We start from the raw sequence: 24,177 nt of genomic DNA, 5'->3' as shown, positions 1-24,177 counted from the left end.
TCATTGTTATAGAATAACCCTAGGCTAGGTGTTTGTTGTCTATTATTTGTTGCAAAGTAGCTGAACCTAAGTATAGTAATTTGTCAAGTTGTTACAAATTTAGTGTAAAAAAATATTTATAATTCATTAAATAAACAAATTTTTTTTGGACATAATATATGTCACATGCTCATACCTTATATGGATGATCTATTTTGTAATAATTCCCTATTCGATCTTTATCAAATGTTAAAACTCTTTGAGATTACAATATTACAAGTGAGATTAGTTTTTGAGTAAGTGAACTAAAAATATCTCTCACAATAAAAAAAAATTCATTTAAAAAATTGACCCTTTGATTACTCCATTACAAGTTTATAATAACAATTAACATGAGAATATGAATATTTTATGATGTGTACACATTAGGAAAGGAGAATTAATGTCTAATTGACCAGTTCCATGAAGTTGATAAATACTATTACTTTTGTAATCCTTTTGATGAAATTATTCTCTTTGAGAAAATTAGTTAATTTAGTTAAAATATTAAATTTGTCAATAACTTAAATTAATTTTCTAAAATTACCTTTAATATTTCTTAAATTTACATTTTTCTTTTTTCACTTCATTACTTATCATATAATTAATTAATATTTGGAAAGATAATAATGTCAAAATTGGTGGGAGAGTTATATATATTTATTCATCTTCTATGATCCTAATAAGAGAGAAATTTGTTGTCCCATTAATTTGAAATATTTATTATTTTTTGTCTATTAATTGAGTAAGTGTATTTTAAAAAACAAATAATTAATCCAATTGACAATTTCAATTATATGTTATAAAACGGGGCAAGAGTCCTATATATAGTGAAGAAGGTGTAATTGGTAGCCAGGCCAACCCAACATATATTATTAGGTATAAAATAAATTTTAAAATGAAGTTTTTAAAAATTAATAATAATATATTTTGATTAAAAAAATAAAAATCTTTAAAGACAGGCACTTAAAAAAATTATATTTATATATTTTTTAGAGATGATTATTAAAAATGTAAAAGGTGACTTTTAAGTTATATAGTCTTAAAAAATTATATAAATATTAATATAAAATAATTTTTTTAAGGAACTTAATGCAGGGGCTTTGTTAACCTTACTCTTGAACTAGTCTTGTTGGTATTAATTGTTATTTAAGCTACATCCAAAAAGTTTCATTGGTTCCCACTTCCTCAGTTTGTATTGTTCTCATTTCTCAATTCTCTCACTCAGACCCTTTCTTTGATTCTTGTTGTTGTTGTTGCTTTCCAATGTGAAGAGACCAAAACATGGCTCTAATCGCTGCTAGGATTCTTGGTTCGAATTCGAGACTCGCGGTTCCCCTCCGGCGCTGGCGGTGGCCGGCGTACTCCTCCGCCTCGGCTGCGGTGGCGGAGTCGGAGAGCACGGAGGTGAAGGACTACGCCGACTACCGGCGCTCCCTGTACGGACAGATCACGCACAAGGCCCTCCTCGTCGACGCCGTTGGCACACTCGTCCTCCCTTCCCAGCCCATGGCTCAGGTACGCCTAACTGATTCTGTTATCTTAACGGCACATTCTGTTACTCAAACGGCACCGTTTCTTTTCTCAGATATATAGAACGATTGGGGAGAAGTACGGTGTGGCGTATTCGGAGGAAGAGATACTCTACAGATACAGAACAGCGTACAGCCAGCCTTGGGGGAAATCTCGTCTCAGGTTCGTTTCTGCTTTTGCTTTTTAAGTCTCTCTTGGCAAAAGTTATTCATTCATTTATGCTTATCAATTTCTTGCTTTCTCAATTTTCAACAATGGCTTTCTTTATGGGATTGGAATTTTCCTTGTTTATGTGTCTACCTTCAAAATTGGAGGTTTTAATGTTGACAATGTGAAGTGATGAAATTGAGGATTCACTTTTGCTATTTGTCTCTTAAGAATACTTGCCTTTAGGTCAAGACACTCTGTTTTGGGTAAATTTAATTTGTAATGAAATGTTTCTCCTCCTTTTTTGTGCCTCTGTGTTAAACAACAATAAAAGATTGTGACTAAAAAAAAGGAATCTCTCACACATTGCTATTGAGACGCTTTACTGCTTATTGTGTTTTGTATAATTAAGATTCTTTGTTTTCTTTTACATTGCAGGTATGTTAATGATGGTAGGCCCTTTTGGCAATATATAGTTAGTTATTCTACCGGCTGTTCAGATCCCCAGTACTTTGAAGAACTGTATAACTATTATATGACAGACAAGGTAAGATCGCTTTTAATTACCATTTTTTAAAATGTATTATACTTTTTTTTAATAATAAATTGGGTAATATTTGATATTTTTGTCTGTCTATCATCCATATAGGCATGGCACCTCAATGATCCTGGTGCAGAAGAAGTATTCAGAGCTCTTAGAAAATCTGGTGTGAAATTAGCTGTTGTGTCAAATTTTGACACTAGATTAAGACCTCTCCTGCGGGCATTAAATTGTGACAGTTGGTTTGATGCTGTGGCAGTGTCAGCTGAGGTAAGCCAATTGCTCTTTTCCTTCTTAGCCTTTTGATTTATCAGTTTGTTTTACTATAGATTATGCTCTCCTCCTTCGTCTCCCATCCATTTATGCACACAATTTTACTGTACTGATGTCATTCACAATGGAGATACTTCATTAATGTGAGAAATCTTTTGAAAAGGAAACAGTGGAAACAAACCTTAATCATTCATTGTCTCACTGATTCACATCATGCAGGAACGTGCTATGATAAAGAAAACAAATCAATGATATTGAAAGTGCAGAAATCTTTATTTATATAATCTCATTACTAAAATTATCATTCTAGTAGAACTAAAAATATGTCCACTGTCAAGCTAATATTGTAGCATGTCAATTCTAGAAGCAAGCTTCCCCAACCACATTAGTGAAGGAAGCAGCTCAACATGATTCTGGGCTTCAGAATCATGTTGCATAGCTTTTTCACCATTGAACCAAGAATGGTTGCATTTTTTTTTGGTGAATTAGAATGCTTGCATTTGAAACAATGAACCTACACAAAAATTACATTACTTAGCCTTGGAGATAATATCAAGTATTGGATGCATATGTGGCAAAGCTATATAAATTTGGTAAAAAATGAAATGGAAATTTGATGGCTAAAAGTTAATGGTATTTATGAATGCTTTAGCACAAACCATATTTTTATGACATGTATTATTGTTGCCTATGTCAACTTTCAAAAATTAGCAATTATCCTCTTAGATCCTTGAGTCTTGACAATTATTTAGATGGTTAAGTTCTTGTATCTCAAATACATTTGAGCATGCATGCATTGGCATACTGGTGACGTTTATCACGCATTAATCAAAGGTTTCATACTAAATGATTTTCCTTCACCATCGTTGGTTTATAAACTTCTCTCCTCTAAAATTTGTGTGCATGGGTTATGCTTTTTTCAATTAGGTTGCAGCGGAGAAACCAAATCCAACTATATTTCTCAAAGCATGTGAACTATTGGATGTAAAGCCTGAGGAAGCTGTTCATGTTGGGGATGACCGCAGAAATGATATATGGGGTGCCAGGGATGCAGGTTGTGATGCTTGGCTTTGGGGAAGCGATGTTCACTCCTTTAAGGAGGTATCTAAAATATTTACCTCTTTTTAGTACTATGCAGAAACTTTATTGGAGATAAGGTGATCATAACTTGGGCAGAATAAAATATCAATATCCATCCCAAAGAAGGTACCTCCTTTGGTATTTAAAATCAGGATTCAGGTGCTTGCTTTTGGGTGGGAGTTTGATCCCCCACACGCCCTTTGCTCCTTCCCCTTAGATTCCAAATTCCCAATAGTGATCTTCCTAGTTATCCAAAAGCATCTAGGGGAAAAGAGACATCATCCGTTTCGTTTTCTTTTCTGTTTCCCCTGTTATACTATGCTTTATTGGTACTCTTTTAAATATAACTAATAAAATAAAATAAGAAATATAAAAGGAAATAGTCAACATTGTGGCAGTTTGCAATTTAATGTAATTAGCATGATCGGAAGAATGCTAACCTCGTACGAATATATCTTTTGCTGTTTTTAACTTTTTACCAGTATTATAATCGGTTCACTGTGATGTTGAAATCTCCCATCTTTCTCATGCCAACTAAACGAGGTCTTTCTATCTATCCATGCACGAAATGACTTGAATATTTTACTGATGCAGGTAGCACAGAGGATTGGGATCCAGGTCTGAAAGACGATCTCTTTACAATAAGTATGTGTATGATGTTATGCATGTATAGAGTCCTTTAGGCTTTAGCTTTAAGGCTGTAAACGTTCTACTCCTTTTTGCAATGTATGTACATATATGTGAGCCTATAAAAACCGTCAATGGAAGGTGTAGGTAGGAGCTTTTATCTTTTCATTGATCCGTGTTTTCCAAAAAAGCTTATTTTAAAATTACAAAGAAAATTAGTGAAAAAGAAAAATAAAATTGAATAAAACAAAAGTAAGCGGAGGTTGGAAATATTAGGGAAAACTCACCACTAACCATAACTTATCATTCTATTCAACGGAGTAGAGAGAAAGATTGATAGAGCACTAAAATCAAAAGTTTCTTTGAAGGACTGTCCAATGATGGGAATGCAAACCAAAAGTTGGGTTCAGATGATTGGGCCGTCAACAGAGAACTTGAAGTACGATTAATGTCTCCTAATATTGGGTTGGGCCAGAATGAGAATGCCGTGATTGTTGGCTTTAATTTTCATAGGGCTTTATGTACGTGTTGCCGTATTGGTTTATCCGCAACAGGGGTGGTGGGGCAGCGAAACTACAATGAACCAAATAATATAGGCAGATGATAAATTTACCTCCACTCTCGTATAAACACACCTCTTTTTTTAAAAAAAAATATATAAAATATCTAAATTATCCTTAAAAAAGAAAAAATTCCTAAATTTACATCCCCTTCCTGCACTCCCGTTCCAGCACCCCCCTTCCCCTCACTCCACACCCCCCTTCCCTGCTACAATCTTGCACAGCTGCAGAGACTAGAGACTATGAGACTGAAATCTCAACTCCAAGTCTATCAAGGGTTGCTGATAAGCGTCGGCGACGTTGGCGTCCATTATACAGACGTCATCACCCAACACTGCATACTTTCTAAAGTGCTGACTAGGATACACTTTCTGAGCACAGTCCCATATCACTAAGTGATGTGATAATGTGAACAGAGGCCAAGAAGAACAATCCCTTTCCGCTTTGAGGGAAGAAGACGGTGCTATAGAGAATACCTTATTGTCGAAATAACCAAGGGGATGGATGCCGCTCTCAAGTGGAATCTTTTGAAGTTTCATTTGCTGCTATTGCTATCATAGATAAAGAAGTTGTGGATCCCGTTAACGGAGTTCTATGTCTGGCTTTCAGTTTACCTTGGTTTCGGTGTTTTAATTGGAGGGCAGACTTCGTCTGATAATGGTATTGTTTGAGACTCTTTCTTTTGGAATTTCATTGAAACTTAATTTTTGTCGGTTAATATTGAATATTTATCATGATCGTTCTTTTGTTATACTTTTAGGCTAATTAGTTTTGTTTCATTGTTTTTGTTTATTAATTCTGTTGAAACTTCTCTCTGCAGCTGTGCAAGATTGTAGCGGGGAAGGGAGGTGTGGGATGAGGGGAAAGAGGTGCGGGGAACGGGAGTGCAGGAAAGGGGGTGTAAATTTAGGAATTTCTTTTTTTTTTTAAAGGGTAATTAAGACATTTTATATACTTTTTTTTAAAAAGGGGGTGTGTTTATATGAGAGTGGAGGTGTGTTTATCATCTGCCAATAATATATACATGTATATAAACAAGGTAAACAAAGGGACCAAAAGTCCAAACTACACCCCCCTAGCAAAAGAAAGAGGACATATATGCAACTAAAGGAATTTGAATATAAGAAAGAGGGTTATTAAAGACCATCATCTCTTCTTCAAGACGGAACTCTCATTTCGTAAGAACATCTGCCACTTGATTGGTCTCTTTGAAAATGTGACTATAGGATATAAAGCACTATTGCCCCAAAATACTTGTCACACTTTGAACTAGCTAGTAGCATGTGTGACAGGGTGAGAGACATTACATCCTTCATTTTAACTTTGTGAAACATTGATACTTCAATTTTTGTTTCACGTATCCGTATTTGATATGTATCTGATATGATATTCTTGAATATTTCACTGATTCGTGTCGGTGAAGCATCTTAACCTTTAAAAATATTATAAATTTTTTTTTCAATTCCAATACTAAGATATTTTATCGATATTTATTGGTGATACATATTGATAAAGTATCCAAACTTTTAAAAATTATGAAATATCCATTACAGCTAAATAAGATATGTAAACATGTTTAATGTAGAAACAAAGAAATATTGGTCATTGATAAATAGTAAATGGAAATTGTCTTCTATATTTGATAATTTTAAGAAAGAAATGAAATTGCTAATATTATTTCTATTTATAAATAATAAAAAATAATTTATGATGAAATGATTTATAATTTATTTGCTTTTAGTAATGTATAATAAGTATGTTTTTAATTTGGATTTGTAAAATAACAATTATATATTTAATGTTTATGAATTTTGATCAAAATTACAAGTACACATTTATTATATTACATAAATATTCATACATATGATAATACGTATCTTACATATATCGTATCCTATATATTTTAAAATAATTGTATCATTGTATTGGATACATGTCATATCCGATACGTGTATTATATTGATGCATCATAATTTTAACTACTAAGGTTGAGTTACTCTTGACATAGATCCTTCCACAAAGACCTTTGTCCCATATCAAGTGCAAGCCATGAATAGCCCATAGTTTTGCTTGCACTATAGAGCAACATCCCAACATGCATGAAAATGAAGCGACAAAATTGTCCCTCTGGTCATAGTTAACATCCTCACATGATGTTGCACTTCCTCTTTTGACTGCACCATCACAATTCAATTTAAGACAACCTTTTGGGGGAAAACGCCATTGAGTAAGAGAATGTGTCTCCTCTAAACTTGTGGGTGACTGAGTAGCTCTATCAATTTGCCCCTATTGTTGATAATCTCTAATGCACACGAATGAATCTCAACAACTATTTGAGTTGAAGGGACTTCAGAGTTCAGAAATATAAGTTCCATAATGTGTCTGAAGTAACAACAAAAATAACACTCCAATTTGGTGACACAGTAGAGTAGGCAAATATATTAAAGTGTAACTAGTTGATCAAGCTCTCATTAAAAAAATTTCACATAAGCTCCCTCTTTTATCTTTTACCAAACTCCCTTAACTACTGTGTAGTCACGTAAAACATGTAGAATGTCCTTCGCTCTTTTTTTTGCATACAAGCTGGACAAGTTTGATCCACTGCCAACCCCCGTTTGACTCTACACTCATTTGTAAGTAGGCTATTATATGGGCTACCCTCCTTGGGAAGACTCTAATCCGTTCTTTCCACCTCTAGATGTTTTTAAAGACAAGATCTGGATTATCATTACGTTGACTCCGAATAACATTATATGTTGTCTTGTTATTAAAAGTCTCATCATTAGACTTACTCCAATCTATAGTATAAGCCCCAGTTTGCTCACTTGGAGTACAAAGACCTTTTATAAACACCCAAATATCTTGAGGAAGAAAAGTCTAGATATGATCAATATCTCAAGTTCCTTGCGTGTTCACAGAATCCTTAACAGTTTTCGTAAGTTCTTTTGGAAGAACGAACTGTGGCTGCATTGGAACCATATTTTGTCTTCAAGCTTCGCACATACCAAGCCACAAATTAGACATGTTTTGTCTTCTCTCAATATGGGCTAATATACTCTTAGTGTCAGAATTGATTAAATCAAGATTGTAGGCGCCTACAAAGCCATGCTGCCGCACCTGAAAATCCGAAATTGAAATTGCAGTAGCAAAGTTTGACACCATTAATTGTGGTGGACAAAGCCAATTTGCATACCAACTTTCTCGTTCTTTCGCAAATGAGTTTCCTAAATATAATATTATATTAGTTTGTAAAGCCTATATAAGGCCATATGTTGTATTGTTTTATTGATCATGTTAGGAAATGAAATATATTAAGTGAAGAATTCAGTTTTTCCTCCTCTGTTCCTTTTGTTGTGCGTGAGTTGTTTTAAACTTATTATGTCCCACTGATATCAAATTGGTATCAGAACTGGTTAGATCCAGCATTGGTTTTGTGAGTTTATGAGGGAGTTAGTGAAAAGATTTAAATTTTTTTTGAGTGTGTGAGGAACAAGAGAGTTATCACTTTATCAAAATTTTTAGTCTATTTGAGAGAGAAAGATGACCACAAACTACAATATTGTCTGGTCCGGTCCCAAATTAGATGGGAAACTAGATTATAATTATCGGGCATTGTTGATGTCCACCCATTTGAAAGCTCACAATATTTGGAGCTTTATTAAACCAGACTTACAACAAGGAGCAGATGATGCAACTCAAAGGAAAGGACCAGTTGGCGCTATCACAAATTCATCAAGGTATAAATTATTCAATTTTTGGCAAAATCGCAAATGCCAAAACAACCAAAGAAGCGTGAGACATTTTGAAGCTATCATACAAAGGAGTAGAGAAAGCTCAGAAATCTAAACTGCAATCCATGCGTCGAGAATATGAAAGATATGAAATGTCTAGTTCAGAAACAGTGGAACAATATTTTTCACGGGTAACAAATCTTGTCAATAAGATGAGGGTGTATGGAGAAGACATCCCTGAAAGCAAGGTGGTGGAGAAAATTCTACGCACCATGCCGATGAAGTTTGATCATGTGGTGACTACAATAATCGAGTCCCATTACACAAACATCATGACAGTTGCAGAATTGCAAGGTAGCATTGAAAGCCATGTGAGCAGAATCTTGGAGAAAACTGAAAAAGGAAATGAAGAAGCATTGAAAAGCCAGGTGAATTTTACCAACATAGCAGAACCCAGCCGAAGTGAAGACAGTAGAGGTCGTGAAGGTGAAAATATAAATTTCAGAGGTAGAGGTCATGGTAGTTTCAGAGGAAGAGGTCGTTGTAATTTTAGTCAACAATGGAGAGACAAAAATTTCAGGCCACCTAATCAAGGAAGAGGTGGACACAATGTTAGATCTACCAACCGTGGAAGAGGAAGAGGTAGCTTCACCAACCAAGAGAGGACAAATTTCAATTGCTACCACTGTGGAAAGTTCGGGCACAAAGCTGCAGATTGTAGATACAAACAACAAGAAAATATAGCAGAAAATCAATATAAGCATACTGGTGAGAGTTCTAATAATCCACAAACCTTACTTCTAGTAGCAAATAATTTTTCAGGCGATGGAGATATTTGGTACCTAGATACTGGCTGCAGCAACCACATGTGTGGGAAAAAAGAGTTATTTTTCTCACTAGATGAAACGGTAAAATCTACTGTGAAATTCGAAAATAACTCTAACATTCCGATTTTGGGAAAAGGTCGAGTTGCAATTAGATTGAAGGACGGTTCTCAAAATTTCATCTCTGATGTTTTCTATGCTCCTGGTCTTCATCATAACCTGTTGAGCATGGGACAATTATCAGAGAAAGGCTATAACATGCAGATTCATGATGGCTACTGTATGTTGATTGACAAAAATAGGAGATTCATTGCCAAGGTAAAAATGAATCCTAATCGACTATTCCCTTTGAATGTTCAACACGATAAAATTCCTTGCTTGAGTTCCATTATACAGAATGATGATTGGCTGTGGCACATGCGCTTTGGACATTATCACTTTTCTGGATTAAATTTTTTATCTAGAAAAGAGTATGTATCTGGTTTGCCTGTTATAAACATTCCTGAAGGTATATGTGAGACTTGTGAAATTGGAAAGAAACACAGAGAATCCTTTCCAACTGGAAAGTCCTGGAGAGCAAGAAAGCCATTGGAGATTGTGCATTCAGATTTATGCATGGTTGAGATACCATCACATGGCGGTAGCAGGTATTTCATTACTTTTATTGATGACTTTAGCAGAAAAGCTTGGGTGTATTTATTGAAACAGAAATCAGAAGCTTGTGATGCCTTTAAGTCATTTAAGGCATTTGTGGAGAAACAAAGTGACTACAAGATTAAAGCATTGAGGACAGATAGAGGCCAAGAATACCTTGCTTGTGAAGATTTCTTTGACCACCATGGAATTCAACATCAAATGACAACCAGATACACTCCTCAACAAAATGGAGTAGCAAAAAGGAAGAACAGAACAATCATGGATATGGTGAGATGCATGCTAAAGGCAAAACAAATGCCTAGAGAATTCTGGGCAGAAGTAGTTTCTACTGCTGTGTATATTTTGTACAGGTGTCCAACAAAGTTTTTGTGATAAAACACCAGAAGAAGCTTGGAGTGGAAGGAAGCCCTCAATCCGGCATCTCAGAATTTTTGGTTGTATAGCATATGCTCATGTACCAGATCAACTCAGAAAGAAACTTGATGACAAAGGAGAGAAGTGCATCTTCATTGGTTACAACACCAACTCAAAGGCATATAAGCTTTACAATCCAGTGACAAAAAGGTAATTATCAGCAGAGATGTGACCTTTGATGAAGAAGGAATGTGGGATTGGTCTTTCAATGCTCAAAAGGAGCCTGTAGTAAACCTAGAAAACTATGAAGAAGAGAATGGACATATAGATCCAACACCTGATGAGCCAGAAACATCAAGCAGACCACAAAGGAAAAGGAGACTACCATCCAGATTGGAGGATTATGTTGTGGGTAATGATAATGACCCATCTGATGAAGAAATTATCAATTTTGCCTTATTTGCAGATTGTGAGCCTGTAACTTTTAAAGAAAATTCAAATAATCAACATTGGAGAAAAGTAATGGATGAAGAAATTCATGCCATTGAGAAGAATCAAACATGGGAGCTGATAGACTTACCAGCAGACAAAAGGCCAATTGGAGTAAAGTGGGTGTACAAAACTAAGTACAAGTCCAATAGAGAAATTGATCGCCTTAAAGCAAGGTTGGTAGCAAAAGGGTACAAACAAAAGCCAGGTATTGATTATTTTGAGGTATTTGCTCCTGTAGCAAGATTAGATACAATTCGTATGCTTATCTCTCTATCAGCTCAAAATAATTGGAAAATTCATCAAATGGATGTTAAATCTGCTTTTCTGAATGACACTTTGGAAGAAGAAGTATATGTTGAGCAGCCTGCAGGATATGAAGTTGAAGGAAAAGAAGATAAAGTCTACAGATTGAAGAAGGCATTGTATGGTTTGAAGCAGGCACCCAGGGCGTGGTATAAGAAGATTGATTCTTACTTTGTGCATAATGGTTTTCAGAGATGCCCGTTTGAACACACTTTGTATATCAAATCTGTTGACCCTAACAATATTCTTATTGTGTGCCTCTATGTTGATGATCTAATTTTTACTGGCAATAATCCAAAAATGATTGAAGAATTCAGGGAGGCTATGGTTAAATGTTTTGAGATGACAGATTTGGGCCTAATGTCATACTTTCTTGGCATTGAGGTCATTAAGCAGGATGATGGAATTTTTATATCTCAAAAGAAGTATGCTGTTGACGTTTTAAAAAAATTCAAGATGGAGAATTCAAAGCCAATCTCAACACCTGTTGAAGAGAAGTTGAAGCTGAAAAAGGATAGTGATGAAAAAAGAATTAATGCAACATATTACAAGAGCTTGATTAGAAGCCTCAGATATTTGACTGCTACTAGACCAGATATTGTATTTGGAGTAGGACTGCTAAGCAGATTCATGGAAGAGCCACGTGCATGTCATTTACAAGGAGCAAAGAGAATTCTCAGATATATCAAAGGTACTCTGACCGAGGGAATTTTTTATGCTAACATTAAAGCTGTGAAACTTGTTGGATATACAGATAGTGATTGGGCAGGAGATGTTGAAACAAGGAAAAGCACGTCAGGGTATTCATTTCATCTAGGAATAGGAGCAGTATCGTGGTCCTCAAAGAAACAACCTGTTATCACCCTTTCAACAGCCGAAGCAGAATACATGGCAGCAGCTAGTTGTGCAACTCAGTCAGTATGATTAAGAAGAATGCTTGAAGTGATGCATCAGAAGCAAGATACTCCCACAGTATATTTTGTGATAACAAGTCAGCAATTGCATTATGCAGAAATCCAGTATTTCATGGACGGTCCAAGCACATAGATATTCGGTTTCATAAAATTCGAGAACTGGTAGCTGAAAAAGAAGTAGCAATTGAATATTGTCCAACTGAAGAACAAGTTGCAGATATTTTTACAAAGCCACTAAAAGCTGAGTTATTTTATAAGTTAAAAAGAATGCTTGGAATGATACAAGCTTGATTTAAGGGAGACAATGTCAGAATTGATTAAATCAAGATTGTAGGTGCCTACAAAGCCGTACTGCCGCACCTGAAAATTCGAAATTGAAATTGCAGTAGCAAAGTTTGACACCATTAATTGTGGTGGACAAAGCCAATTTACATACTAACTTTCTCGTTCCTTCGCAAATGAGTTTCCTAAATATAATATTATATTAGTTTGTAAAGCCTATATAAAGGCCATATGTTGTATTGTTTTATTGATCATGTTAGGAAATGAAATATATTAAGTGAAGAATTCAGTTTTTCCTCCTCTGTTACTTTTGTTGTGCGTGAGTTATTTTAAAGTTATTATGTCCCACTGATATCACTTAGTGCAACCATATTTTGCCTTAAGCACATTAACCCACAACTTCTCTAGTTCCGTAGTCAAACTCTAATAATTCTTATCATGAATATTGCATTCAGAGCACCTCCAATGGGAGGTGTTTAGTGTGTTGCTTATTCTTAAGCAACGGTCCTTATTAAAAACTCCCATTGGAGTCATCCTACATGGCACTTAGGTTGCTTAACAAATTTTCTGTGTTGCTTCTACAAGGTCCATTACTTAGCATTGAGGAGAGAAATCTGATTGGCTAAACGGAATCTACGTGGAATATGGGTCAGATTTAAGAAAATAAAAAAATTGAAAAAAACGTGTTCACCTCACCTCATCTTCGTCTCTCCGCGCCACTGCACGACGGACACCGCATGACCAGAACGGCCAGCCAGCGACCACCGCGTGCCACCGCGAGCGGCAGAACCATCGCAACCACCGCGAGCGGTAGAACCACTACAATCCCCGCGAGCGCCAGAACCACCACCGCAACCATCGCGTGCCACCGCGAGCGCCAGAACCACCGCGTGCCACCACGAGCGCCAGAACCACCGCGTGCGGCAGAACCACCGTTTGCGCAGCTCCATATACCTAGACCCGCCCCCCGCAACCCCTCCGCCCTTGACCCCTCCGCGTGCGTTTTTATTTTTTACATTTTATTTTCTATTTTCTATTTTTTATATTTTATAATAAAAAAAATACATTTCGTAAAATTTTATTAAAAAATAATTAAATCAAACACATTTTTAGTATTTCTATTTTCTAAATAGAAAACAAGAACTCAAACTAAACAAATTTTCTAAATCTAAAAATTTAAAAATAAAAATTATTTTTAAAGATAAAAATAGAAAATATTTTCTCAAATAAAATAGTCTTTTAATTTTTTATTATAGAATATACTAAGCTACTTTTTATTATTATTATAATTTTTTTATTATATAATTTCTTTTATTTGTTATTCATATTTATATAGTATTTATAATAATTAATTTTTAAAAAATTTATAATAAAGTGTAGTGTGAGGTGTCAAAAAATGTAGTATGAGTTGTAAAAAAGTAGGGGTGCTTATAAACAATTTCTATTGGAGCAAAACTTGTAAAAATATACTATGAGTTGCTTAAGAGTGACGTGGTACAATGAGACCCATTTAAAGTGGTTGGGAGTTGCTTATAAGCAACTCCCATTGGAGATGCTCTCACATCTCTAGTATTGTGCAAGCCAATCCCCCCTTCCTCTTTGGGTTGACAAATTAAATACCAGTTAACCACATGAACTTTCTTATGCTCCTTGTTGTCGCACCATAGGAAGCTCCAACATTTTTTGTCCATCTCATCACACAATATTTGTGGGAGGTAAATTGTTTGCATGACATATGCCGGTAGAGTAGCAAGCACAAATTTGGTTGAAGTTAGTCGGCTTGCTTGTGAGAGGTTGTTAGTCTTCTAGCTACTCAAACGTTGGTTGATCTTATCAATAATACCTTTTTTTTGAAGAGCTGAGCCTTAGCTCAATTCATTAACAATAAGAGAGAAGATACAATTTGGGATGTATGCAAAATCCTTAAGATTAGCATAACATTTGGAGGCCTTTGCAAGGTTGGCAGCCACCAAATTAGCTGATCTATGAGTGAAACTTACATTAAAGTTGGCACAAGAATTTATCTTATTTCTACAATGGTTCATAATGTCACTAAATTTAGTTCTATCCTTCAGGTTGGGATGAAGGAAAATTTTTTCAATTCTACTACTACTGGACTCGAAGAGGATGGGCGAATATTGATTTTCCGAAGCCAAAATGATGGCTTGCATGAGAGCAATAGCATCTCTAATACTGGCAGGAGGAAGACCAGGGATCTTGAGGGTACGTGCACCCACAAAGGAACCCAAGCTGTCTCTAATGCAGAAACCGATTCCAAATGTATTCTCATCAGAGTTAGGGAATGTAGCAAAATTGCACTTGTATGAACCATGGGGTGGGGGAGACCATTGGGTAGTCGAGGTGGGACCAGGAATACCTCTAACATCAAGAGGCCGCTGGTTAGCCAAAGTCCAATTTTGTCTGGAGTTACGGGCACGGTGGACAACTTACGATGTATTCCAAGGCATATCTTTCCATAGGAGATTATTCCTGCTAGTCCAGATACTCCACATCATCATGCAAAAGTCAGCCGCATCAGAATTGGACCAAAGATTAAGGATTTTGTTCACAAGATCAGAAGTACCATTAGCTTGATCAATGTTGGAGCTCATCTTATCCTTTAGGTTACTAGCCAGCCAACAAATTCTCGCATCATAACATCCAAACAGCGCATGCCAAGAATTCTCGATACCAACATCACATCTTGGGTAACTGATGGGGCAGCTCACACCTTTCTTTTGAAGCTGGGCACGAGTAGGAAGGATATTTTTATAGACTCTCCATGTGTGATGTTTCACTTTCGCAGGAATAGGAAGACTCCAAATGATGTTCCATGTTTTGTCGGGGTCCATAGTGTTTGTTGGGAGGAGAGAGCTTGTTATGGCTTTATACGTAGACCTGACCGTGAAGCATCCATCATTGGACCATTTCCACACGTAAGAGTCATCTGTGCAGTGGCTGTAAACGGGAGTGGCTAGGATGTCTTTAGTTGTGGCTTCGTAAAAAATATGATGAATGATGTTGTGATTCCATTCGAGGGTATCAGAAGAGATGAGGTCACTAACGTGAAGGTGCTTGTACACGTCATTGGTGCAACTAGGAGATTTGATATAGGTTTGGTTGTGCAGGATCCAAGGCTCATTCCAAATAGATATGCTTTTACCTGAACCGATTTTCCACCTAAGGCCATCATTGAGGAAGTGTTTAGCTTTCCAAAAACTCTTCCAAGTGTAGCTAGGATTGTGACCTAAGTTTGCTTCAAGAATACTCTTATCAGGGAAGTATTTAGCCTTCAACAGACGACTCACGAGAGCATCGGGGTTAGTAAGAATGCGCCATACTTGTTTACTTAGAAGCGCCATGTTAAAAGTGTCCAAATTCTTGAAGCCAAGTCCACCATCCTTGCGAGGGGTTGATAGATTGTTCCAGTTTAGCCAATTGATGCCTTTCTTGTTACTGCCATTTGAACTCCACCAAAAGGTGTTGAGCATCTTCTCTAAAGAGTCGGTGACAGAGTGAGGGAGGAGAAATATGCTCATGGTGTAAGTTGGAAGAGCTTGGAGGATGGATTTGACAAGGATTTCTTTGCCCGCTTTGGATATAGATTTGCTACTCCAAGAGTTAATTCTTTTCCAAATACGATCTTTAACAAATTTGAAAGCCTCTCTTTTGTTGTGCCCAATGAAAGAAGGGAGTCCGAGATATCTGTCTGGTGTGCTGTTTTCCTGAACTCCCAAAACATCTGTAATGGTGCTACGTAACTCAATAGGAGTATTTTTGCTGAAGACAACATCTGATTTGTCCAAGTTGACCACGTGACCAGTGGCATACTCAACATGTGTATGGGGAAGGGGTATTCCCAAATATTTTCCTAGACTATCAGAAAGCTGAAATCCAAATGCAACACTGATTTCTACTCTAACGTTCCATGAGCCATTTTTGGAGAAAAATATCTTTGTTTTATGTTGGCTAATTTTCTAGCCTAAGCAACAACAAAATAAATTCAATCAGGATTAAATAAGATTCACCTATTCCATAGAGACTACTGCAAAGAGGATGAGATCATCTACGAAGGCTAGATGAGATAGAGGAGGTCCACCCCACGAAAAACGTATAGGCTTCGAGAGATTTTGACCTACTACCATGTTAGTAATATGAAATAGATGCTCCATACATAACACATAGGAGATAGAATCTCCGTGCCTTATCCCTCTTGAAGGCAAGAATTCTTCCAAAGTTTCACCGTTCCATAGCATCTTCATCCTTGGAGATGAAATATAGGCCCACACCAGATTCACAAAATTCTGAGGAAGCCCAATGTCTTCTAAAGTGTCTTTAACATAGTCCCAATGCAACCTTTCATAAGCCTTATCTAGGCCAATTTTAGTTGCCATCCACCCTCTTTTACCAGATTTGGTTTGCATTGAATGGATAACTTCCTAAGCAACTATTATATTGTCTCTGTTGTTCCTATGTGGAACAAAACTACATTGATTAGGATGTACCAATTTTTTCCATCACTTGGCTGAGACTGTGAGCTAAGGTTCTAGTAAGAACCTTATACAACATGTTGCAAAGACTAACTGGTCGCATATGTTTTAAATGATGACAATATGTTCCCAACTCATTTTGCAGTATCTTTACTCTGTTCTTCCTCCTATGCATAACAGTTGTACCACGAAAATATCTACTGTTGCGATCATCCATGAGTAATCACTTACACGTTGAAGGAGTGCATGAGCAATACCATTTAGGTGCCTAAGCAATTTCCTCTTGACATAAAATATGTTTCCTTGAAATTAGTTTTACAAATTTGTTGTTTTGAAATTCAATTTGGTGCAGTAAATAACTGGACCTCTTTGACAAATACAATGTCACAACTTTTCTCATAAATTTCATCCCTAATACTAGCGGTATTTAAAATTGTTGAACTCAACTAAACTATATGAAAACTGAATTAATTAGAAAAATAGTTTGTTTGAATTGAATTGAACTAAAATATAGTTAAGATAAACTCAATTCAACAACTTTATTTTTTAAGATCTGAATTGAACTACTTTATTTCAATAATAAAGTAGGGGAACTTACAATTTAAAGAATTTTTACTCTTTTACAACATTAGTTCAATTTTTATAGTTCAATTTAGTTTAATTTTTAAATAATTTGGTTTAATTCTTTTTAGAAATAATTTAGTGCACTTTTATAAAAATAATTCAATTTTTAATAGTTCAACTTAGTCGAGTTCTTTACCAATTTAATTCAATTCATTTTCTTTTAAACAACCCTAATTGGTATTAATAGAAAGTAGACATAAGAATTGGAGAAATAAAATAGTGAATCTCATTATCTGTCTCAACAGAAGGATACAATATATTTATATATACCACATAACACTAGCTATTTTACGAAAATAAACAAGATTATTGTAAATGATATGATTGCATAACATAATCTCCTATAACTAGGCTATCCCTATAGTTATGTTGTAACAAAAATATAATATTATAGTACAAAATATTGCAATAACAAAATCTCCTATAATCAAGTTATTCATATAACTATACTAACAGCTGTTACCAAAAAGTCTAAGCTTTTTCATGGAGATCAGTGTACTTGAGGATACTAAATAATTATCATATACGTTGTTCAGTCAAGTTGAAGAAACTAATTGGTTATTATCTTATATTTTCTTGTTATTTTCTTCTACTATATGGAAATAATGGTACAATTGGGTGGCAGTTCAAGTAGTCATGCCCCAAAGACTAGACTTTATGGCTACAAAGAAACAATTGGCCTATATTAGATAAAAAAATTTAAAAGAATTTAAAAAAAAAAAAGAAAAAATAAATTATTTTTTAATAAGCTAAAATTAGTTTATATATAAACTAATTTGTAAAAGTTCTTTCATATTAATTTTTCCAAAAACTTTTAATTTATGTATTACTTTTGTTCCTAATTATAAACAATATAAGACTAATTATCAAGATTAAAATAAATAAATAAATTTATTATTTTTAATTAATTCTATCATAAATTTATTTTTTATTCCAAAAATACTATTTATTTTATGTGATTATTATATTTAATGTTAATACTCATAATATCTAACGAATAAAACACTAATCCTAGAAATATGAATAAATACTAGACTTTTTTAAATGCCACAATTACTGATTTTCCAAAGGTAGAATGAAAGTATGCATACTCTTGGTAGAGATAGTCTTTTCAATTTCATATTTTGCAAAAAATATGTTAATTTCTCAACCACTAGATTGATAAGTGTCAATTTTACTTAAAGAATTTAACTCTTTAGACACTTATTTAACTAGATTTAAAAGAAAAATTTGTTTTCAACTCCTAAAATATTGTAAGAATAAAAAAGATGCGTAAATAGGTCAGTTTGTAAAGAGTTAATAGATTTTAAACTTATAAACTCTTATTTTCATGTAGATTTGATCAAGTACTAAGACCTCTAAATTTCACAAATTCGCTTAGCTGATTTTCATGCGTTCAATACATTAAAGATAGAGAGCAAGAATTTGTTGTAAATCAAATTCACTAAACCATTTAGAAAAAACTAAGCATATTTGGTCTAGGGAACAAAAAAATTTGGCTTCAGAAAACGCTCAATGGACTAGAAAGGGCTCAATGGATGAAGTTTTCTTCACTGTGAAGAATTCAAAGATCCACTTAGACATTTGAAAAATACTGAGTGGATTACTCATTTATAACACACTATTTTATTTTCTTGAACATATAGAAAGGATTGGAAAGAGAAAATGAACATCATTAAAATAGAAACAGAGAGAACATAGCTCTAAAGAAGGGGGAAAGTTTCAAGACCATTTGGGATAAGAATCTTGGGTTTAATCTTTTCTTTCTAAACTTTCTTTGTACATGGAGATTGCTCTGACTACTATGAGTAACTAATCTTTTTTCTTCGTTACGATTGAACGTAATCTATAAAACTCTTATGTAAATCTTTTGATTCATATATATGATACACTATTTGGTGTTAGTTATTTGATCTTGTTCTTAATTCTTGAGGTGAATTGGTCATTCATCTTTTTTTGATTTAGATTTTAGTTGAAAAATATTTTCTAAATATGTTTTGAATCAAATCGCTTGATGATTCTAAATGCCAAGAATAGATTCAAAATCGTTGTTGAACAAATTCTTGAGCTTAAATGCAAGGGCTTTGGTTGGGTAAATTGAGAGGTCAATTATTAAATTAGGATCTTTAAAATTTCTTAAGATAGAAAATTGATTTAGAATGATCTTTAAGAATTCAATAATATATATCCAGTGATATATATATATATATATATATATATATATATATTTTTTTTTTCTTTCTTTTTTACAAGTTTTAATTAGGATATAAGAAATTACAAAACATCTTTCAAGTTCTTGTGGATATGACAACTTGTATTTCAAAATTATATTACAATAGATTTGGTATGTTTATCACAAAATCTCAACATAAACACCTAGTGTACAAGGAATAAGTGAATGCATAAGAATAAAGTTAATAATAAATTAAGGATATAAAAAATTATTCCTAAATAATTCTAAAAATCGTTGATTGTTGCTTATAAGTAAGATTAAATAAAAAAATAATTTATTGTTTATATTTAAGATTAAAATTTAATATAAGTTAATTTTAACTTTTAAAAAACGTTATTTTATTTATTTATTTATTTCTTATAAGTACTTTCGGAGAAATATATCTAAATAAACTTCATGTTGTCTTCAAAATGAGTATGTAGCTGTTGCACATGTATTAATCTTTATAAAATGTAGATCTTGATCATAGTTAAGTGTTGAATTGAAATTTTTTTTCATTTTCTTATCATGAAATATAAATAAATCCAATTTACTAATTAAAAGTTATGTAAAATAATGCATTTCGTATATGAATTTAATTAGTACTCCATATACCGCTAATTAATTAAGGAAGAAAGAGAGACTACAAAGACATCTACGTCTATAACCTGTATTTAATACAGTCGATCTCTTGGTTAAACCACGTATATTATTACCGACTTCCAAACTACTTGGCCTTGAAAATTATACTATTATCATTTATAATAATGTTCTACCTAATAAGCTCATACAAGTGACGGATATAATACTAGTGTACTGCGTCTTGCATCATCATATTTGGTGATGAACACTAACTTTTGAAATTCCAAGCCTTTAATTAATAAACCCGTGCAAAACATAGGTAAGGGAGCTAAAGGCTTGTGTATACCATGCATCGGCACGTGCAATTCAAAGGAAACAATAAGGTTTTCTTGCAAGTTCCCTTTATATGATAATATGCGTTGACACATTCATTATTCATATATATAATTATCACTGAGGACAGAATGTTGTCATTTAGGGATGTGCATTTTAACTTGTCCGTTAAACATTTATATAAATAACATGATTTTAAATCGCAACACGTTAAATAAATAATATTTAATAGAAATTATTAACCATACACGCATATTTTTTCTTACTACTTCATATAAGGTATTATCACCAGTGTTAAACCTGCAGTTAACATATATTTATTGTAATGAACTTTATTTTGTGAACACTGATGTTGGCAGCATCACAGAGAATATACCACATTCATGATCGAAAGGAAAAAGTGGAACATTAAAAATTGGAAGTAAGAAAGTAAACAAAACCCAATAATTAAAGAAGTGTATCGTGTTCGGTTTTCATCCACACTCTCCCACCTTCTCACCCTCTCTTCTACATAGATTAACACATAGATGCCACATTTCAGACACGCGCTTGCTTGTGCACCAAAATAATTTTATTATGATGCGTAGTGGTCCTGCCGGTATAATTCCATGAATTATTTTACGTCTCAACTCTTACCTGAAAGAAGAGTTCATATGTAATAACACAAGGGAAGAAAATAAAATATATAATTTATTGATATTTTAGCAGCCACTTATTTATAATGTATGATTACGTAAAGGATAACGACATGGTGTGTATATATATTTCACAATGACAAGTCGAGATCATCACCATTTTATTATCTATCTGACTAACTTGTTAACTGCTCCCAAGAAATCATCATCATCATCATCATGGTTGCATTGTTCTCCCCTCCTGTATTCTCAGCTATGGAGTGGCTCTTAGAGGAGGAGCCATTGAGCTACAACGAGAGGTACTTGTACAAAGATGATGCGTCCTCGGAATTTTGTTCAGCACTTGAGGCACAGGTTGAGATTGGACCATCATCCCCTGACCCTGCCATGGTCAAGAAGCTTAGCCACAATGCTAGTGAACGTGATCGCCGCAAGAAGGTCAATCACTTGGTTTCTTCACTTCGTTCACTTCTTCCACTCGCAGATCAAACGGTACTTTATTCAATTCCAGCCACATTCAATGTTTCTATCATATAATTAATTATCAACTGGGATGTTTATTCATCAAAAATATATAAGTAGACAAATATAAACCATGTTCCTCAATATTAGCTTCTCATAATTTTATGCTAGAAAATATGTACTCGTTTCTTCTATTTCTTATTTGTTATGGTTTATTGTTGGATCAATATTCAAACTAATTTAGTTGTTATTGGTTCGAGTAAAGGTAATTGAATTCTTGTAATTGGTATGACTATGAACAAAGGTAGTAAATATTTAGGTTTAGGGATCCGATTACTTTATTATATATAAACAAATTAATACCTATCAATATAACAGTATAATCACAAAACTATAACAAAAAGCAAGTGAAACTTCACCTATTATAATTAAAGTGTCATCGATGTTTGTATAGTGATCTGATTCCATGTTAACGTGGTTGCAGAAAAAAATGAGCATTCCAGCGACAGTTTCACGAGTCTTAAAATACATACCTGAGTTACAACAGCAAGTGCAAGGACTAACAAAGAAAAAAGAAGAGCTTCTGCGCAGAATTTCTCGGCAATTGCAAGGAGAAGCAGTGAACAAAGAATCTCAAAGGAAGGTTAATTCTGCTTTTGTTGTTTCAACAAGTAGGCTCAATGATTGTGAAGCTGTTGTTCACATTTCCTCTTATGAGGTTCACAAGGCTCCACTATCCGAAATCTTGCACTGTTTAGAAAATAATGGCCTCTCTCTACTCAATGCTTCTTCCTCTGAAACCTTTGGAGGGAGGGTCTTCTACAACTTGCATTTCCAGGTGTGTTTAGAAAATCTTCCATTTCAATTTATCTATTATTTTAAAAAGTTAAGAAACATTAATTATTAGTTTATTTATTTATTATTATATCCTTACCTTTATTCTAATCAAGAAAAAAAGAGAAATATTTAATGGAGTAGGATCTGTTAAAGTAACAAGACAGAAAAAGACATGTTAATAAAGGACAATCCTATTATTAATTAATGTCCTATGGCATTGGTTAATGATTAAAAATGCATGAAAAAGGGGTATGCGTATGCCTTAAAAATTTTGAGGGCTAATGAAGTAGTGCTTCTGTTTCTGCATGCAGGTGGAAAAAACTCATAGATTAGAGCCCGAGATTCTAACTGAGAAGCTTTTGTCAATATATGAGAAGCAAAGGATTTTCTGATCGAACTAAAGTTGGCACTAATTAATTGTGATGATCAAACGATCTTCAATGCTTCTGATGTTAAATTTGACACTTAAATATATCTGTACATATTTGGCATATGTACGGATAGAAAGATCAGAAAGGAGTAATCACATGCCCCTTATATATGGTTTGGTAAAAAAGCAACTGGTAGGAAAGTGCATGCACTTTAGGATTTAAGGAATATGATTGAATGTTTTGTGTAAACATAAATGTTATACTCAGCCTTGCCAAGCAAATGTTCTATGTGTCTCTTTCCTTTTATTACGAAAAGAACGCGGATGGTTATAGAGTTTAATTTTAGGTTTGTTAAATTTGACTTATATCATGGTAGTTTTATAGTTATTACTATCTCATTTTCTCAATTTATGTCTGATATGACCTTATCAAATAGTAACATCGATCTTCTTACCTATTAAAGATAAAATCTGTGATACTAGAATTATAGCAGTGCTTTATATAGCAGTTAAATTTTGGATCCACGGTTAAATTTTTTAAAAAATTAGTCTCATAGTTAATTAACATCGTATTTTCCTTTTAATTCGTAGACGATTTTCTTTACATATTACTCCTTAGTCCTTACATGATTTTTTTTATAATAAAATGGTCAGTTTTTGGTATAATATTTTGCTATTCGTTGATGTTGCAAACTTACAATGGTATTATATTTAAGATTTAGTGTTATACATTATGCTCTACCTTCTTTATTATGGAACACTTATAAGCGAATAAAACATACAAATATAAATAATTATATTAGTAGTTAATATTAAATTTAGGAAATAAAATTATAATGTACAAGTTTTATCTTTATTACTTATCATTAAATTTTTATAGGAGAATGAAAGATATTACTCTATATTAAACTTTATACACCAATATTAATAAAATTAATAACTGACAATTGAAAAATTTAAGAGATGAGAAAGAATGTTTATTTATTATATTCTCTTGATTATTATCTAATAACAAAAAAATACATATTTTCACAATCTTTAATAAGAGTAAAAGATGAATATTTTTATAGAGATTATAAAGTGACTTTTAAAAATAACTATTATTTCTTTTTAAATTGTATCTTATAATAAGATTGGAGAGAGTAATATTTAAGCTGAATTATACTTTTGGTTCTATAATATTAAATCCACAGTTTTAGTTTCTTAATTTTTAATTATGATATCTTAATCTCTCAATTTTATAAAATATACAATTTTTGTACTCTCGCTACATGTTTATCCGTTAATTATTAAAAT

At 33.6% G+C, this 24,177-nt stretch overlaps 2 protein-coding genes across 2 annotated transcripts; both read left to right on the top strand.

The window, feature by feature from the left end:
* Positions 1–1,168: 1,168 nt before the first annotated feature.
* LOC109815622 (Haloacid dehalogenase-like hydrolase (HAD) superfamily protein) lies at positions 1,169–4,387 on the top strand. The gene is made up of 6 exons (XM_020380378.3): positions 1,169–1,536; positions 1,607–1,713; positions 2,137–2,245; positions 2,348–2,509; positions 3,440–3,613; positions 4,187–4,387. Exons 1-6 carry the CDS (start codon positions 1,303–1,305, stop codon positions 4,214–4,216), a joined length of 816 nt encoding a protein of 271 aa, XP_020235967.1. The 5' UTR covers positions 1,169–1,302; the 3' UTR covers positions 4,217–4,387.
* Positions 4,388–21,373: 16,986 nt separating this feature from the next.
* On the top strand, positions 21,374–23,238 carry LOC109815642 (transcription factor ORG2). The gene is made up of 3 exons (XM_020380404.3): positions 21,374–21,704; positions 22,159–22,512; positions 22,823–23,238. The coding sequence occupies exons 1-3, from the start codon at positions 21,432–21,434 to the stop codon at positions 22,901–22,903; spliced, it is 708 nt and encodes a 235-aa protein (XP_020235993.1). The 5' UTR covers positions 21,374–21,431; the 3' UTR covers positions 22,904–23,238.
* The last annotated feature ends 939 nt before the right edge of the window (positions 23,239–24,177 follow it).

This window comes from Cajanus cajan, chromosome 6 (assembly GCF_000230855.2).
Source record: "Cajanus cajan strain Asha chromosome 6, NIPB_CcT2T_4, whole genome shotgun sequence".
Classification (NCBI taxonomy): domain Eukaryota; kingdom Viridiplantae; phylum Streptophyta; class Magnoliopsida; order Fabales; family Fabaceae; genus Cajanus; species Cajanus cajan.
This window is presented reverse-complemented; position numbering and strand designations above follow the sequence as displayed.

Excerpts from the sequence above, each read along its gene's own strand:
- LOC109815642 (XM_020380404.3), top strand. The coding sequence starts at position 21,432 with ATGGTTGCATTGTTCTCCCCTCCTGTATTCTCAGCTATGGAGTGGCTC. Across the intron at positions 21,705-22,158 it reads TTCCACTCGCAGATCAAACG|AAAAAAATGAGCATTCCAGC; the intron begins GTACTTTATTCA and ends ACGTGGTTGCAG. Across the intron at positions 22,513-22,822 it reads TCTACAACTTGCATTTCCAG|GTGGAAAAAACTCATAGATT; the intron begins GTGTGTTTAGAA and ends TTCTGCATGCAG.
- LOC109815622 (XM_020380378.3), top strand. The coding sequence starts at position 1,303 with ATGGCTCTAATCGCTGCTAGGATTCTTGGTTCGAATTCGAGACTCGCG. Across the intron at positions 2,510-3,439 it reads CTGTGGCAGTGTCAGCTGAG|GTTGCAGCGGAGAAACCAAA; the intron begins GTAAGCCAATTG and ends TTTTTCAATTAG. Across the intron at positions 3,614-4,186 it reads ATGTTCACTCCTTTAAGGAG|GTAGCACAGAGGATTGGGAT; the intron begins GTATCTAAAATA and ends TTACTGATGCAG.